Source organism: Typopeltis vanoorti, chromosome 2, assembly GCF_054136105.1.
Source record: "Typopeltis vanoorti isolate ZY-2024b chromosome 2, IOZ_Tvanoo_1.0, whole genome shotgun sequence".
In the NCBI taxonomy this organism is placed as follows: Eukaryota; Metazoa; Arthropoda; class Arachnida; order Uropygi; family Thelyphonidae; genus Typopeltis; species Typopeltis vanoorti.
Genome location: NC_143550.1, coordinates 132691606 through 132709276, shown reverse-complemented (window position 1 = coordinate 132709276; position 17671 = coordinate 132691606). Strand labels below are relative to the sequence as shown.

The following is a 17671-nucleotide window of genomic DNA, read 5'->3' as shown; positions in this document are numbered from 1 at the left end:
TTGTTACTTGTCAAGACCCCCAACATTATCAGATCTTCTATTTCTATCGTCTAAGGCACTTTATACTGTATCAATCCACCTATACCTTGGTCTTCCTCTGGGTCGTTTTCCTGCCAACCTGGCAGAGAACACTTGTTTTGCTAATCTTTCCTCGTCCATTCTATTTAAGTGACCATACCACCTAAGATTAGCTCTGCTAACGTATAACAGGATGCTGACAATGTCAAGTTCTTTACTAACATCCTCATTTTTAATATGATATTGCCATTGATGCCATCTGTTCATGCCTCTCACATCTGCAGTCTCTAGTCTTTGGTCAAGTGTTTTACTTCTGACCCAGCTCTCAGATCCACAAATTAAAACTGGTTTGAACACTGTCTTGTATATAGCTAATTTAGTGTTCAGACTAATTTCTCTCTTATTCCATATGAATTTATTCAGTTGACTTCTTACCATACCAACTTTGTTGATTCTGTTGTCTATTTCCATGTTTAATTTACCATCTTCACTAAAAATCATGCCTAAGTAGTGGAAATGTTTTACTTGTTCTATAAGTTCTCCATTCACAATGCGGTTGATATTTTCAATGTTTCTGCCTATTTTCTGTCTTTTTAATGCTGACCTTCATACCATATCTATTACAACAGTTATTCAATTTAGTCAGGGAATCTTGCAAACTTGTAGCAGATTTATTTAGAAGTATAACATCGTCTCCATAAAGCAAAGAGCTGACATTAACATCTCCAATTCTGATATCATGTTTAATACCACTTTCCTTCATAATGTGATCCATGTTGTTAATGAATAACAGAGAGGATAATGTACATCATTGTCTCACACCATATTTACCATTAAACCATCTTCCTGTATTTCAATTCTAACTGCTGACTTACAACTCAAATAAAGACTAAGTATTGCCTGATATAATTTCCCATTGACACCATATAACTGTAGCATATTGAACAGCTTCTCTCTTGGCACGTTGTCGTATGCCTTTTCCAAATCGACAACTTAAATACAGATCTTTGTTATATTCCTATGCTTTTTCAACTGTTTGGCCTGAATCCAGCTTGTTCTTCATTAAGATTTTCTTCCACAATTCTTCTCAACCTTTTCTCAAGTATACTTGCATAAATCTTGCCAGGAACAGTCACTAGGGAAATACCTCCTATAATTCTTGCATTCAGTTATTTCCCTTTTTTATATATGGGTACTATGAGAGCTCTACTCCAATCATCGGGAATTCGTCCCTCTGTCCAGGCCTTTTGAACTATGCAGTGTAGCCACTGTAAGACTTTTATACCACCATACTTCAGCATTTCTGATTGAATATCATCTAGTCCTGCTGCCTTTCCACATTTCAAGCCTTTGATGGTTTTTTCTACTTCAAGTATGGATATGTATTCCTGACTGCATGCCTGATCAGTGTTTTTTACCACTGTGCTGTCATCACTGCTTGTTTCATTTAGCAGTTTATCAAAGTAATTACTCCATACTTCAAGGATATCTTTTTCTCCCATTTTCATGTTCACCTTTATCATCTCTAACTCCTTTTGACAGCACTCTTTCTTCCGTTTCTAAGCTTCTTCAACAACCTCCAGAATATTTCACCACCTTCTTAATATTTATTTTCTATGTTCTTGCCAAAGTCCTTCCATGACTTTTGCTTAGCCAGTTTTATAGTGTTTAGCTTTCTTACATTTGTCTCTGTATTCTCTAAGAGCACAAGCTGACTTATTTGCCAGAAACTTTTCATATGCTTTCTTCTTTTCCTTCACTGCCTCTATAACTTCCTGTGTCCTCCACCATGGAGTTCTGATTTTTCTATCCTTGCAGACAACCTTGCCACATGCCTCTCTGGCTGAATCAGTCAGGATTTTCTTCAAGGCTTGCCACTGAATCTCCAAAGTTTGGTTCCTTTTCTCAAACTCTTTTTTTTTTTCAATAATCTTTGTGTATTTTAGTGTACAGTTAACATCAGAGAGCTGCTCAACTTTTATTCGCTTTAAAACTTTCTTACATGTTTCAATATGAAATTCAATTTTATCCTGCTTAAGACTGAATAGTGATCACTTCCAATTTTAAATTCTCTGTACACTCTGGTGTCCTGCAGCAGGGAGAAAACATCACTATCAATAATAGCATAGTCAATGAGACTTGTCTTATTTCTTGCCTCTTCTCTCCATGTGAATTTGTGCACATTTTTATGTTTGAACATGGTGTTAGTAATAACCAGTCCATGTCCTGAGCAGAAATCAAACAGGTATTTGCCATTATTATTAGCTTTGCTCTTTTCTCCAAATTTTCCCAAAATATTTTTGTATGTCTCACAATCATTTCCTACTCTGCTATTTAGATCCCCAACAAGGACCAACTTTTTCTTTTTCATTGTCAGTTGCTTTTTTCTAAAGCAGGCACAGCCAACTTCATTCTATACGAGGGCCAATATATGATGAGTGGTAGCATCACGGGCCGCACATTTTTAGACAGAACTTAAATAAAAATAAACTCTGCATTTTTTCAAGGCAATAGTTATATATTTTGAATTACTATATTTGTTAAATCATTTTACTACTGGGTGAACAATAAAAAAATACTTGATTGATTAAAATATGTTGTTAAATTAAATTTAATTACATATTTCTGGTTTTTTTACATGTAACACAACTTAATGAGAACGCTGTGGGTTCATGTGTGGCAACAAGTTCACCAAAGTCGATTTCCAACGACGAAGATATTCGTAACAAATCCTAAAGGTGGTCATCAGTCAGTAGGCTTTGTGATGTTTTTATCCTGCTGTGGGCCACATGCGGCCTGCAGACCTGCTGTTGGCCACCTGTGTTCTAAAGCATCAAAAAATTCCTCCACTTCTACTTTAGTAGAACCTTCTCTGGGACCATAGGCACAAATAAGTCTCATTTTCCAATTCCCCATTCTGATATTTGCCCACATCACTCTACTTTAGACTGACTGCCATTCAAGAAGATTAGCCTCGTATTTTTTGTTTGAATACTATGACTACTCCTTCTTTTCTTTGATTGTCATTGTCTGAATATAACATTTTGTATTTATTGCTCAGAAAGATCTTGCCAGTTTGTTTTTTTTTGTTTCAGTCACTCCTATTATATTGATCTGGTACTTATCTAATTCCTCAGCTAGCTCCATTTCTTTGCCATTCAGACTTCTTATGTTGATAGTACCGATCTTTAACCCTTGTGATGTTGAGTTGGGGTGTGCTTTCAGGTTTGTTCCAGTAGCTGACTTTTCACTGTTCGCCCTGGTTCCCTGGCAAAAACAACAGGGGGCCTTGTGTAACCAGGCGATGCCCCAGCCGGCATGAAATTTTGTCATGTTGTACCATCATTTTATATATTGGTTTAAGCCAATAAGAATACAGTTTGGTCGGCTAAATCCCAAATTGCCAGCCCATCCTCGTTCGTTCAGTATCCAGGTAGATACCCAACAGGGTGCACCACGAGAAGGTGAGGATTGGACATTAGGTCAGAAGCCTTGGTAGGTTTCTCTGCATTCCTTTAAAGGCTATGTGGAGGTCTCCTCTCAGTTATACAGCTTTGATTCTTAAGCACCCATTAGAAATAGACAGGGGGTATATTTTTCATGACAGAAAAGCTAAGGTGAAAGAGAAACTTGTCAGAAAAGGAATTATCCCAATGCAAGGGAGAAATAGTGGCAGTAGTTTTGTGGTAGTATGGTGTGAGATAGAAGTGAAATAGAATGAAATACTATAGTTGGATGTTGCTATGTGTAGGGTAGTGACTGAGATGTGTAGGAAATGGGATTGCTATGGGTGACTTTAATTATGGCAATATGGATTGAGATGCTGAAATAGAAATTCATTTTCTTTTACTTCTAGTTGCTATTTTTCAAGTATTTGAGGGTCACCTACCTCAGACAGTATATAACAGAGGACATATGATCAAATCCAAGATTTGATCATCAGAGCATCTCATTATAAATGATGTCAAAACTCTCTCTGTTTGGTGATAATGACTGTGAAGTGATTATAGTATTGCCAGCTGTGAGGAAAGGATGTATGTGGAACTGCAAGGTTCCTGATTTATGAAAAGCTCAGGAGACAGCATGGAATGAGGAGTTGGGTAGAAACAAGATCAGTACTGCTTAGGACTGTTCAACTAGTAGAAGCAATGTCTAAATGTATTCTAAGGGTCAGAAGGTTAAATAAGGCAGGTGTGAAATAGATGAATAAAGAGATTAAGCATGCAGTGTAGAGGAAAAGGCCTTAGAGGCAACATAAGATGAGTGGTACTAACCAGTTCCACGAGGTGCACAAAGAACAGGCAAAGAGGGTGACTTGATTGGTAAGGGTAGCAAAAATGCAGTACATGAGCTCTTTTAATATATATATAGCCAGTAGACAAAAGGATTATGGTTGGATGGCATTGGAGAAAGTGTTATTAGGATAACTGCTGTGACTGATATAGATGAGATATTAAATGAGCAGTTCATAAAGGTATTTCATCTTTGTGAATGTGACAGCATGAAGAGTTTGAGTTGTACAAGGGGAGGAGGAGCTGTGAGTGAACAAGAGGTATATTGGGAATTGAGCAAATTTGATGTAAATAATGCTGAGAACTTCATGATATTATCATGTATTTTGAGGGAATAGGCCATGGAATTGATATCTGCCCTGACATGCTTGTTTAATGAGTCTTACATTGGATCAAGTTTTCAAGGAGAAGGAAGGAAGGCAACATTGTACTGTTTCATAAGAGAAGTGACAGAACTCAAGCTTCAAACTGTAAGTCAGTCTGTCAGGTGTTGTGGTTAGTGTTGAAGTTGGTGAGAACCAAGGTCCAGAATTGGATTAATAGCAGTGGTATTCTTTTTTAATGGACAGCATAGATTACTAAAACATGACCTTCCTTTAGCAAATCTGCTTACTTATTATAATAAGATGTATTGCACAAGCAAGATAGATTTGATTTTTACAAAGGCTTTTAATAGACTATTAATCTAGAATGGCTGGGATTAAATATTAGTATAGGTATCAGCAAATTGTGTATAGGGCAGCTATATCCTTGAGGAGTCATTAATGGTTTGCCTCAGAAGTCTGTTTTTAGGACCATTACTGTTTAACTTGTATATTAATGATATTAGCAAAGATCTGGATGGAGATATTAAGTTGTTTGCAGATGATGCAAAGTTGGGACAAACTAATACTAGTACATATAACAAACAGACTTAAACATGTGAATCATCACAGTGAAGATGCTAAGTGGAAACTCTGTGCTTGCAAAATTTCTAGCACTAACTTGTCTTCCTTAAAGGCTGGAATACCAAAATCATACCAGTCTGCATTAAAAGCAAGGCAAGATCCATTTAGCAAAAATGCTGAAGATAAATAGTCAAATTAGAGCCAGTGAAATCTTGATTAGAAAATGAATAGGGCTAGATGACTGAAACTTAATAAAAAAAAAAAAAAAATTAACAAATACTGAATTGTAGAAGGAACTGTATTCTATCAATAATACTGAATTATAGGCTACTTTACTGGTAGTAAATAGATGAATTATCTATTTACTTCCAAGTGTTTCACCAAAATAAAGCCAGTTTAGTGAAGAAATTGGTTGTCATAATTTAACAATCTTGTTATTTCTCTACATATAGAAAAGGTGGTGAATTTATGATTCAGGCCTCCATAGAATCAAGACTCATGGGAGGCCCATCCTAGAATATAGTATCATACCACTCATTGACTTTCATGCTCTCGCCACTCTATCAGGCAATGAAGGTACATCTTCCATGCAAAGAAACCACTCCTCACCCTCTTGCTCACAGCTTCCTTTCATAACTTTGAGGGATAGCCCCCCCTGTCCTCACTGCTTGCCCCCTATTCCACCAAGCAAAAGCCCCCCCCTCCCCTCCCAGTGTCAACCCTGTAACTACCTCTCAAAAGTTTCTTAATCATATCACCTCTAACAAATTATGCAGTCCACATTCCCTCAGCCTGTCTTCGTACCTAACACTGTACAGTCTTGATATCATCTTTATCTGCCTCTGCATCCTTTCCACAGTTAATTTATCCCCTTCAAATCCTGGGGACTAAATTTGAGAATAGTAGTCCAAATGTAGTCTGATCAGGGTTTATACAATGGAATGCCATTGTATTCCATTTATACAATGGAATGACATTATCTCTGCAGGTCGGCTTCCTTTTTCAGTATTGCAGCAATCCTCTGGATTACCTTCACCACCTTTTGCAATATTATTATTATTCAGGTCTCCATGGAGTCTAGACTCATCATGGGAGGTCCTTCCTAGGAAACAGTATCATACCACTCCTTGAACTCGTATTCCACGGTTCAACCGCCCTCCATGCAAAGAACCACTCCTTACCCTCCTTCTCACAGCTTCCTTTCATAACTTTCAGGGCTGGCCCCCTTGTCATTGCTCCTTCCTGTTATTCCATCAAGCTAAAGAACTCCCCTGTGTCAACCCTGTAAGTCTCAATCATATCACCTCTCTTTCTAACTACCAAACTCTGTAGTCCACATTCCCTCAGCTGATCCTCATGACCAACATTGTACAGTCCTGAAACCATTTTTGTTATCTGCCTCTGTATCCACAGTAAATTTATCCCCTTCAAATCCCAGGGACAAAAATTGAAACAATAGTTTGTGGTCTGATCAGGGTCTTATACAATGGAACAATAATTCTTTTATCTCAGCATCCTTCTCAGTATTGCAGCAATCCTCTGGGTTACCTTCACCACCTTTGCAATATGTTTCTTGAATCCCCCCCCCCCCCCGATCTCTTGTCACCCCTACTGCCTCCAGTACAGCTCTTCTAATCAACATATCCCAAACTTCAAGACTTTATTTTGCTGTATTAAACCACCATTCATTTGCCCATCTGTCTAGTTTATTCAAATCCTCTTGCAGAAGGTTACAAGTGGAATCCACTTGTAACCTTCTGTCTCCTTAATATTTCCCCACCATACATAACTCTGATACCTTTCAGACAGCCAATCCTGAATCCAGTTGACTAACCCGACATCTAAACCCATGTGCTACAACTTAAATATCAGCTTATCGTGTGGCACCCTGTCAAATGCCTTTGCAAAATAAAAAAAAATGGCAGTATATGCCTTTCCATTGACTGCTCTTGTCACTTGATTATAAAATGCAATCATATTACTAAAGAGCACCCCTTAACAAATCCATGTTGATTCTCATAGATAACATTATCCTCATCTGACCAAAGCTGTATATGGTCCCTCATTCCCTGAATTTCAGGTTTCTATCAGGTAGGGGAAAGAAAGATCCCTTTCTTTCCCCTACTTCCTCCAGTATAGTTCCTCCACCAGAATATGCAGCCTCCCATTGATGTACCCCAAACTTCTAGACCTTGTTTTGCTGCATTAAACTATATTATATAGTTTAGTTATAACAACAATATTATATAGGATATAGGCCATGTAAGCCTATAGCATAAAGGTTTTAAGTTTTCACTAATATCGATGGAAATCCTTCATCATGGCAGCAACAGAAGGAGGCATTCCACAAGAGATCCCACCCAAAAAAAAAAAATTATTACAGGAGTTGGTAAAGGAAACACTACTTCATTAATAATCAATATTTCAGATTTTAACAGTACTAAGTTTAAAGAGACCATACCACTTAAAATGGACAGAAATCTTATCTCAAGTCTAAATTATTAAGACAAATGCAGCAACACTTAGGCTACTGTATTTTGAGCAGTTATCTGCTTATGGTGATAAATTCTTATCAAGAACTTTTGCCCTGCTCCCCCCTTTTTATTTTTTCAAATATTACTAAAATTGTTCTAATTATGTTTTAATAAATTTTCTTGATTAACCACCTTACCGGCCATTAAAGATCAAATATGCATCCTCAAAAGCTTCGTATCCATCATAAATTTCAATGTAATATCAATGTTATTACAACTTTAATATGCACTTCGCATCCATGGAAATGTGGACGTATATATACGTCCTGGCCAGTAGCGTGGTTAAAGCATCAGAATGCGTTCATGCCCTTTCAAGAAAACGTTAAATTTCACTTGAATATAAAAACTTAAATACATTTAAATTTTTGGAAACCTTCAATAAAAAAAAAAAGCTCAGCTACAACAACCCATTGCATATTAATACAGTTACATTATAAAAAAGATTTAAATAAAACATTAAATCAATATGCAAAACAACTGCACACCTTATTTGATGATGCCAAGTTTTGTATTCAAAACCTGTAAATTTCATATGCTAGTTAGCTTTTGTTTGAAACAGATTCACTAGCACCACTTGCATTTTTGTGGGTGCAGCATACTAGGTAAATAACTTGCACATTCATAAAATTATAGCAAATCCCAAAAAGTTTGCTTTTAATAATAATTTTCCAAATGTTCTGAAGTTCCAAAGCATGCCCATGAAGCTTTTTCTTGCATTTCATTCATGGTAGGTGTTACCCACACCATTGTATCATGCTATCTTCAATAAAATAAAAGCCTGTATAGCTCAGTGGATGTGGCGTTTGCACACCATGGCACTTGACTGCACGAAAGAAGACTTCTTGGTTTCGAATCTAGTTAGCGACTAGAGAAAATTTTTGTAAGCCTTTTTTCGACCGGTTCCCAAGTTAGTCGATCTCTGGCATGGGAAAGCTGGTTTTTTCTCCTGGAAACTCTGGTTTTTCATCCCATAAACTCAAGAAAATCGACCATAGAACCCACACTATTTCAGACGTTAAATATATTGTGTTAGGGACTATGAGATGGTGACATTTGTTGAGCCATCTCTCTTCACTGCATGCTGCTTAATTAGTAATAGCCTTGGGCCAGCTATCTGATTGGGTACCAGTGGAGATTGAACTGCCCACTCAGTCTCCAAAAAAGTTAGATAGGACTAAAACGGCCTTGCCTACTCCTATTGGAATAAAAGGGCGTTAGCTGATTTTTTTTAACTAGCTGATCTTCAATAAAATTTCTTTTTGAAGATTGTTCTTTTTCCCGAAGTAACTGAAATAGATAAACCTAATACATAAAATCATTGGATTTACTATTATTGAAATTTTGACTTTAATATTATTATTATTCATGACACCTCCAAAGAGTCAGAAGACTCTTCGAGGGAGGACACCTATTGTACAACTGTCTCCACCACTACACCAAACTTCTAGTACCAATCATCAACATCAGTGCCATCTACTGCCCACACTACCACAGCTAGTATTTTTTGTCTGTAAATTGCATGTATTCTGAATGGCTGATTTCTCTGTAGGCAGGATGAAAAAACCAGAGTTTCTGGGAGAAAAAACCCTGCTACCTCCATATGAGATTGGCTAACTCACCTTTGATTGAAAAAGTCCATATAAAGATTCCTCTCATCATGATATGACAAAGTTTTTTTTTATGCATTCCATTAAAATTAGTAGTATAGATGTCATGATAGACAGCATCACTGTATGCAAGATACCCAATGTAACACAAATCATATCCACATACTGGCAAACCAGAAATTCTATGGAAATAGTACTCCATTCCAACCCATAGCCAATGTCAGCTTTACTTATGATTTAGTAAATATCTAACACATCAAACTCTCCAAGTTTAATATGGAGGGTGGTTGGGCCATGGAGTGGTGAGGGCAGGAACAGTCAGTGGGTTCAAGGAGTGGTGTGGTGGATTTTGTATTTCCTGGGAGGGGCCTAAGGGCCTCCCACAATGAGCCTTTTGACTACATGGGAGCCTGAATAATAATAATAATATTAGTCAATTAATGTAATAGTTTGGTAACTAATGGAGGGTATAGTTGATATAATTAAATGAGCAATTCATGAAAGTGTTTTTTTTGGCGATTTTACAAAACTTGAGTGAGGATGTTGTAGAGTTGGAAATGTTGAATAAGCATTGCCTCTTTATCTTAATAAGGTGATTAATAATATTACTATATATTTGATTCTTGCTTTAACAAACTTATAACAAATTAGCCCCATAGGTCCAATGCAGTAATAATAAAGAATACTCGCTATAACAAACTATCTTATTCCTGTGGTTCCTTCAAGTTTGCTATAGCAAACTTGAAGGGAGTAAAATTGCACCAGGGAGGGGAGATGACAAACTTTAAATTACAGGCCAGTCTGTATTTCTCAAACAATAGTTTAAGTCCTACAAAGATTAGTGATGACTAGGATTGGGTTGATAATAGAATTCTGAAGGTTGTTTTTTAGCAATTTAATCTAGATATTGTAATTGTCTTTAAAAGATTGACATTAGTGTTTCAATTAGAGCAGATGACTAATTAGTGCTTTGGATAGTGAAGAGGAAAGTCACTAGTGGTGTGCCTTCTGTTTTAGGGCTATTATTGTTTTAACTTTCATGATATTGGAATAGGTTTAAGTAGGATGTGCCGGTGATGCAGAGTGGGTGGCGAAAAATATGAAGAGTGAAACTGTCGTGGCTTTCCAGGAGAATTTGAATGTGCTGTGGGTATATGAGTAGAATTAACAGTTCACTGTTGCCAAGAATAAAGTTTGAAATTTGGAAGACAACATTAGAATGATATGGATGTATTCAGAGGAGTGCAGGAGATAATCTTATGAAATGTTTATGTAGAAATTTAGAGGTTATGGTTCTGTTATACAAAGGCTTTGCTGGGTTGCATTTGAAAAGGAATGTCATCTGTAGAGCATAGTTAAGGGAGTGATATGATTGTGATTAGTTGAGCGATTTGTATCTGATTAATACAGAAGAGATTTTTTATAGGGTAGGAACATCTCAGGGAGAGGTCCTCAAAGAGGTCATCCATAGTCATATATGGAGGATGTGGGAAAGGGATTGAGGAGCAAGATTTGTTGGGTAAATGGAAGGCAGTGCTTAAGAGTGAGAGTATGAGCTAAAAAGGAGTCATGAACAGTTTGGGCATTGCATTTGATAGCAATGACTTCATGAGTTTTGATTACTTGGAGGTCTGAAAATAATCTTATAAGTGATATAAAATCATGGGAGGGAATACACTTCAGTTGTTTAAAACAAATTTTTTAGAAAACAATCCTTCTCAGGATGGGGAGGTTGTGATTATCTAAGTAAGAAATATCTAACAGTTCTTCCAAAGTGTGTGAGTAGGTGAAACCTTTTAGCCAAAACTAATTTCTGAAAAGTTGAGTTCATCTACTAGGAATCCCAAGACTAGGACTCTTGCAATGGCAAACACTATTGCATCTCATTCCAAAAATCCTAAACTGGTATGTTTGTCTGAAATAATGAAATAAGATTTATCTTTGAGGTTAAACTAGTTTTTAACCTCCTACTTCTTTGCACCAAAGACAGACTGAGGAACTGACTGAAGAAAGAGAGCCTAGAAAAAGTTCCTTTTAGTTGGTGACTAGAGTGAAACATATAATGATCTCTATGGTGTAATTTATTGGAACTTGTGGGAGTTCACTCTGCTAAAAGCATAGCGAGCTTTTAAGAGTTAATAAGTCCACAATTGTTCCGTGATATCTATGGATTTAGGAAAGAAGGCTGCAGGCAAAAAGCAGATATTAATAGCAGAATATTTCTTCCATTAATGCATAGCTGATGCTTATAAATGCAGAAGCATAATTGAGAATTCTATAACAAATTCTTGAATCTGTTGTTTTATATTGGAATTTATACGGAATGATTCTTTCAAATATGAATCAGATTTGAATAAATGCAGGAACTTCAGATGTATATGAATATATACTACAACTTGTTTTTAATGGTAACAGAATTCACTTGGTAGTTCATGTTATGTCATTTAGGCTGTTGTTTTTCATTGCAGTTATGCTCAGAGTAAAACTCCACAAAAAAATAACTGAAGAAGTTGAGCTTGCCAACAAATTTCTTGTATACTGGATAGAAAAATTTAGCCGAGAGAGTAATGGTGGTAAAATATCTGTCATCTTTGATTGTGCAAATGCAGGTATAAGCAATTTGGTAAGCTTTCATTCTTTCTGTTCTTTTAGATATTAGTTTACTGATTTTGCAACTACTAGTATTGTATCAAACTGGAATATAAATACATTCAAAACTTATTTCTTCAATTCAAGGAAATAAATGAAATATATGGCTTTAAATAAATATTTATCTTGAATGTTACAGTCCATCAGTAGCAACCTTTGTTAATTAAGAGGTAGAACGTAAACAATAGATTGATTAGAAATGGTGAGAGAAACATAAAAAAAAAAAAAATGCAAAGGTATAATAACTGAGGAAACATTTAGTTATTAACCGTAATAATAAAAAAACTTTTAATGTGTGATTAGAATAACTCTGCCATGTCTTAATGAAAGGCAGTCATTCTGATTTTAAGTTTGGATGGTGAAGTAAGGCTTCATCACTTTCTTTAAACAAACATTCAAATTTATAGCAAAACAGATAAAGTAACAATGTTTCAGATAATAAGATGTGGTTTGTATCTATTCTCTGCTGTCAAGCCAAATTTCTGATTCCTTGTTGCAGCTCTAAGATTGATGTTCTTGTATTCTCTTTTCCACTGAATGTCCAGTTTGTCCAAAGCATTCTTGCTTTGGACAAACTGAACAGTCACAAGGAACTTGGTAGATACCAGGAAGAGCCACAGGAGAGCATCCATCTTTGAAAGATGGAATCTATGATAATTTGTTGATAGGCAGAAAAGTACCTACTAAATGGAATTTCTTAAGAATTCCAGAATTTAGTTCTAAGATGCTAGAAATGTATAGGGCATGAACTCAAAGTACTGTTTCCTTGTTATTTGAGCTAGGATTATAGGAATCAAAGATGTGTGGTCCTTTCTGAGAAGCCATTGAGTTTCATTATTGTTTGATGTTTAAGAGTTCATGCTGCAATTGTTGAAGCATAGAGCGTATAGTGTGAGCATAACTGAGAAGATAGTAAGAGAATGGAAGAAGAAAATATTTTAAAAAAATTGCCAAAGAAAAAATGTGTGGTGAGAACAGGGATCACCCAATGGCAACAACTGGAAAATCACATTGTAGAATGGGTATTTGAACAAAGGCAGAATGGTTATCTTGTTACAAGAAATATGATTAGAGCATATGCACTAAAATGGTCAAGATTGAATCTGGATGAAAGTATAGAATTTCAAGCTACTTCAGGATGGTGTGATCATTTTATGAACAGACAAAATCTGGTAATACAACAAAAAACGAAAATTGCTCAAAATCTACCAGCAGATCTTGACCACAAACTTCCCAGTTTCCATAATTTATTATTCAGTTGAGACAAGAACATAAATTTCTATTGTCAAATATTGGAAATATGGATGAAACTCCTATGAGCTTTGATATGATAAGCAATAAAACAGTGGAGTCTAAAGGTAGTAAGAGTGTGCTAGTTCGAAGTTTTGATCAAACATGGAATAAAGTAAAAGTAGAGACTATAATAAAATCATTTAAAAAGTGTGGTATCTCCAATTTTATGGATGGTATAGAAGACGTTCTGTTGTGGGACACTGACAATGAAAACAAAATCAATTCACCGGATTCGAACTGGCATCCATATGATGATCATTTAAAATGAATCTGAACTATTTTCAACAGATGAAGAAAATTAACATGAAAATTGAGATTAATAATTTGTTTTTAAGATTTGCATCTATTGTAATATTTTAAATAAATTTATGTAACAAATTTATTAATCTGATTTGTTTATAAACACTGCCTATTTTCTTAAATGTTCATCCAAGAAATTAAGCTTCCCTTTTTATATTTGCGGTATAAGATGAGCCATGATTTCAAGGGGTTTTCTTCTGTAGTATTTGAGTTGTCTTATATGCCAACATATACAGTAGTTCACCTTATGATACATGGAAGTAATTAGCAGGGAAGTAGAATACCTAAGAAGGATATAGGTGATGTTTCTTCGTTATGGGGGCCAGATCACAAAAACAGTCTCTCCCTGGTTATCTAGCTTTGACCCTTAACTGCCTTAGTTTGTTTGGAAATTATGCATTTAACTTGCAATTTCTTCACTGACAGAATTCATTTATCTTACTCATAAGAAGTAAAGGCATTCCCTAGTCAGAATTACTAATTGTAGATGGCATAAAAGGGGATTGAGCTGTTATTTTTACTAGTCTTCAATGGATCCCAGAGCAGTCTTAAATTAACTGCCAGAAAGACTGTGCTAGATAAGAAAATATGCCATCTTCCCTTTCATGGCTAAGTAAAGTTGCTTTTTAGAAACCTGCTAATGATAGGGTGGTAATACGTCTGAATATCTGTAAATTGTGTGTTCTTCTGACAGTTCTGGTTGATGTAATGAAATTGCCAAAGCAACTCGAAATTTGAGTTATATCCTGTTTTTTTGCAGGAGTAAAAATCCTGCATCTGAATGAGACCAGCTAACTCATTTTCAGTTAGTCTAAAAGGGTTTTCAAATGAAGGTGAATTAGCTGATCCTTTTGTATCCTAGATGAGATTTTAACATTCAATCTTTCCAACAAAAGATTGATACCAACTGAGCTACAGAGGCTTTTAAAATATTAAAACTAATAAATTTTGTGTGTATGCATGAATGCATTTCCACTAATGCTGAGTCTTCTGTATTTCAGAAGAGAAAAAAAAATAATTTTGCCCAATTTCAGCATCATAAACTTACATCAACCACAATGAAGAATGCTATATATATCTTTCTATCTTTTTTTTTATAGGATTTAGATCAAGTTAGATTTCTAATAGGATTGTTCAAGCACTACTATCCATCATCACTAGGTAACTATTTATTTCTATTTAAGAGTTAAAGAACTAAATATAATATATAAAATTACCAGTTCTTCACAAATTTTATGAATTACAAAATTTTCATTAAACTTCATATCTTATAGACTATATTCAATAATGTAATGTCATGAGTTTAATTACTTGCCAATGTAAATTTAACTCCAAACCCCTGAAAGGGTGCCAACCTATAGCAGGTATGGGGAATCTGTGGCCCCTAGGACATATGAGGTGTTTGGTGTAGCATTTTGCATATTTTGTCAATTATGTATCTTTGTTTACAAATTATACGTTCTCAGTGTATTTTAATTTTAATCGCCTGTCCAAAGTACTAACAAACTATAGGTGGACCAACCTCTCGTGGATGGGCTTTCCATAAAAAATAAAATATTTTAAAAAAATTAAATTAAAATCAATTGCTATTATCAATCTATCCATTGGTCAATGGTTAGCACACTATCATATAATATTAATTTGTCACTAGAGGCCACTATGAGTGATCAGTGCAATGCCAGCTTGATTTGGGGGAAATTTATTTAGTTTTGCATGTGTTGCTATATTGGTGCCATCATATGTATTGTCATTTTATAACAAGCTGAATGAGTAGTTCTTGTTTAATTCGCTTATTAATTTTTAAAATTTTATTTGCTATCTCAATATGCCAAATATGTAAAAGAACAATTTAGGAGGAGAATAGAGTATTTAATGAAGAGTGGGAGCAGTAGTACTACAGTCTGACTGCAAGCATGTAGTAATAAAATAGTATTTATTTTGTGGTACTGTGATTTCAACAGCAAAAAGATAAAATGATACACAAAAACTACAAATATACAAAATTGGAAGAACCAACAAAATCTATACTTAAAAATATAAAGCTTTGCAGAATCAAGTGATAGAACAGAGTAATGAAATTGCCAAAGCAACTCAAATTTTGAGCTATATGTTGTTTAGAATGCTCAATATGTTTAAATGTTTTAACCTTGAGTATATAAAGTAGCATATATACTGATGTAGAAATCGCAAAACAGTGCATTGTTGAAGTTATAGCATGTCTGGATTTAGATGAAGTTAATAAATACAAACAACTTCTTCCTCTTTCACTCAAATAAGTTACCTGCATATACCATGTATAATTTAGACAACAATACTACATTTTATTACTTTGGGGTTCAGTGCAATATTTAAATAATATCCTCATACCATTTTTACATTATACAAATTATAAAATAGTCATTCATGTATTGCTATTATTAATAACAATCGGTAATAATTTGCCATATATAATTACTATTACATAAGTTAATAGTACATGTCGCTGTTCACTTTTTTCCTTCAAAATTTGAGTGTGATTATACACAGTATTTACATTTTTAGTAATAATGTTTAATTATATTGTATTTTCATATTACATAGTAATATTACGTTATGCATAATATTAATATATTAATTATATAAGATTTTTACATTATTATACTATGTATTTGAAACAGAACTATCAGCTTGATTAGTCACGTTGCAAAAAGTCCTAATCAACATAATATATAGAATAATGGAACAGATGATAGAGAGGGAATTAAATGAAGCACAGTTTGGTTTCAGGAGAAATGGGGGAAGCTATCATAACACTACGGATATTGGGGGAAAGAATGATTGAGTGCAATAAAGATTTATATCTATGCTTTGTGGACTATGAAAAAGCTTTAGATAACTTTAATCGCTCTTTTATATTTGATATTTTGCATAAAATAGGAATAGATAAAAATATTATGAGAATTTTGTACAGAATATGCAAAACTCAAGAAGCCATACCCTTTCTTATGGATCCCCATAAGGGGTGTGGGATGTCCCCACTCCTTTTTAATGTCTATAGTGAATGGATGTGTTGTGTTAGCTTCCTCTGTTTCTTCTACAACCAAACTGTGCTTCGTTTAATTCCCTCTCTATCATCTGTTCCATTCTTCTATATATTATGTTGATTAGGACTTTTTGCAATGTGACTAATCAAGCTGATAGTTATGTTTCAAATACATAGTATAATAATATAAAAATCTTATTATATAATTAATATATCAATATTATTATGCATAATGTAATATTACTATGTCTTCTTCCTAACATGGAATTTAGGCCAAGTGGCCTGTTCCAGTCTCATGCCATCTCTTTCTTGGTCTTCCGATTCTTCTTTTTCCACTTATTTTGTATCTGTATAATATTTTTGGTAGTCTGCTGTTGTCCATTCCAGTTAAATGTTCTAGCCATTTTGTTTATACTGTCTTATGTAGTAATTAATTAGTTTTATTTTCAGGGATTGTAAGATTTCTTAATTTGTTTTGTGGTCCCACTTGATATATTCAGCTGTTTTTCTGAGGAACTTCATTTTTGCTGTTTGAATTTGTTTTTCATCTTTCCTTTTCATGGTCCATGTTTTGCTTCTGTATAGGAGAGTTAGTTTTGATAAGACATTATATAGTCTGATTCTAGTGTGTTTTTGTACTAGGGATGGCTTAAATACATTATTTATTATGCCATTTACTTTGACAAAGTTTGATATTTTAGTGTCTGTCTTTTTCTTCGTATGATATCACATCCCAAGTATCAGAAAGTGTTTAGTTGTTCTAGTATTTTATTATCTATCACTATTTTACTTCTTATTGGGTTTTCTCCTTTGAATGCCATTTATTTTTGTTTTTTCTTTAGATATTGTCATATTATATTGCTTTGAGATATCATTTAATGATCTTTGTAAGTCATCTTTTATAGACCTTACTGGGGGGAAGCCCCCCTAGTAAGGCCTATAAAAGACTAAGGACATTATTTGAAGTAATTAAGTATATTTGAGTAAGGAATGGAAATGATATATTAATGAGTTCCCTCCAGTTTGCTGACATAATTTAGATTAAATTTCATACATAATAGGGTAATGT

At 34.6% G+C, this 17671-nt stretch overlaps 1 protein-coding gene across 1 annotated transcript in view; it reads left to right on the top strand.

Moving 5' to 3' along the window:
* Positions 1 to 17671, top strand: part of LOC150109443 (motile sperm domain-containing protein 2) — a 104494-nt gene that overhangs the window by 51379 nt on the left and 35444 nt on the right. Inside the window, exons 4-5 of the mRNA XM_090413174.1 lie at positions 11807 to 11961; positions 14681 to 14741. Coding sequence (XP_090269300.1) covers positions 11807 to 11961; positions 14681 to 14741 — 216 coding nt within the window. The remainder of the gene's footprint in view (positions 1 to 11806; positions 11962 to 14680; positions 14742 to 17671) is intronic.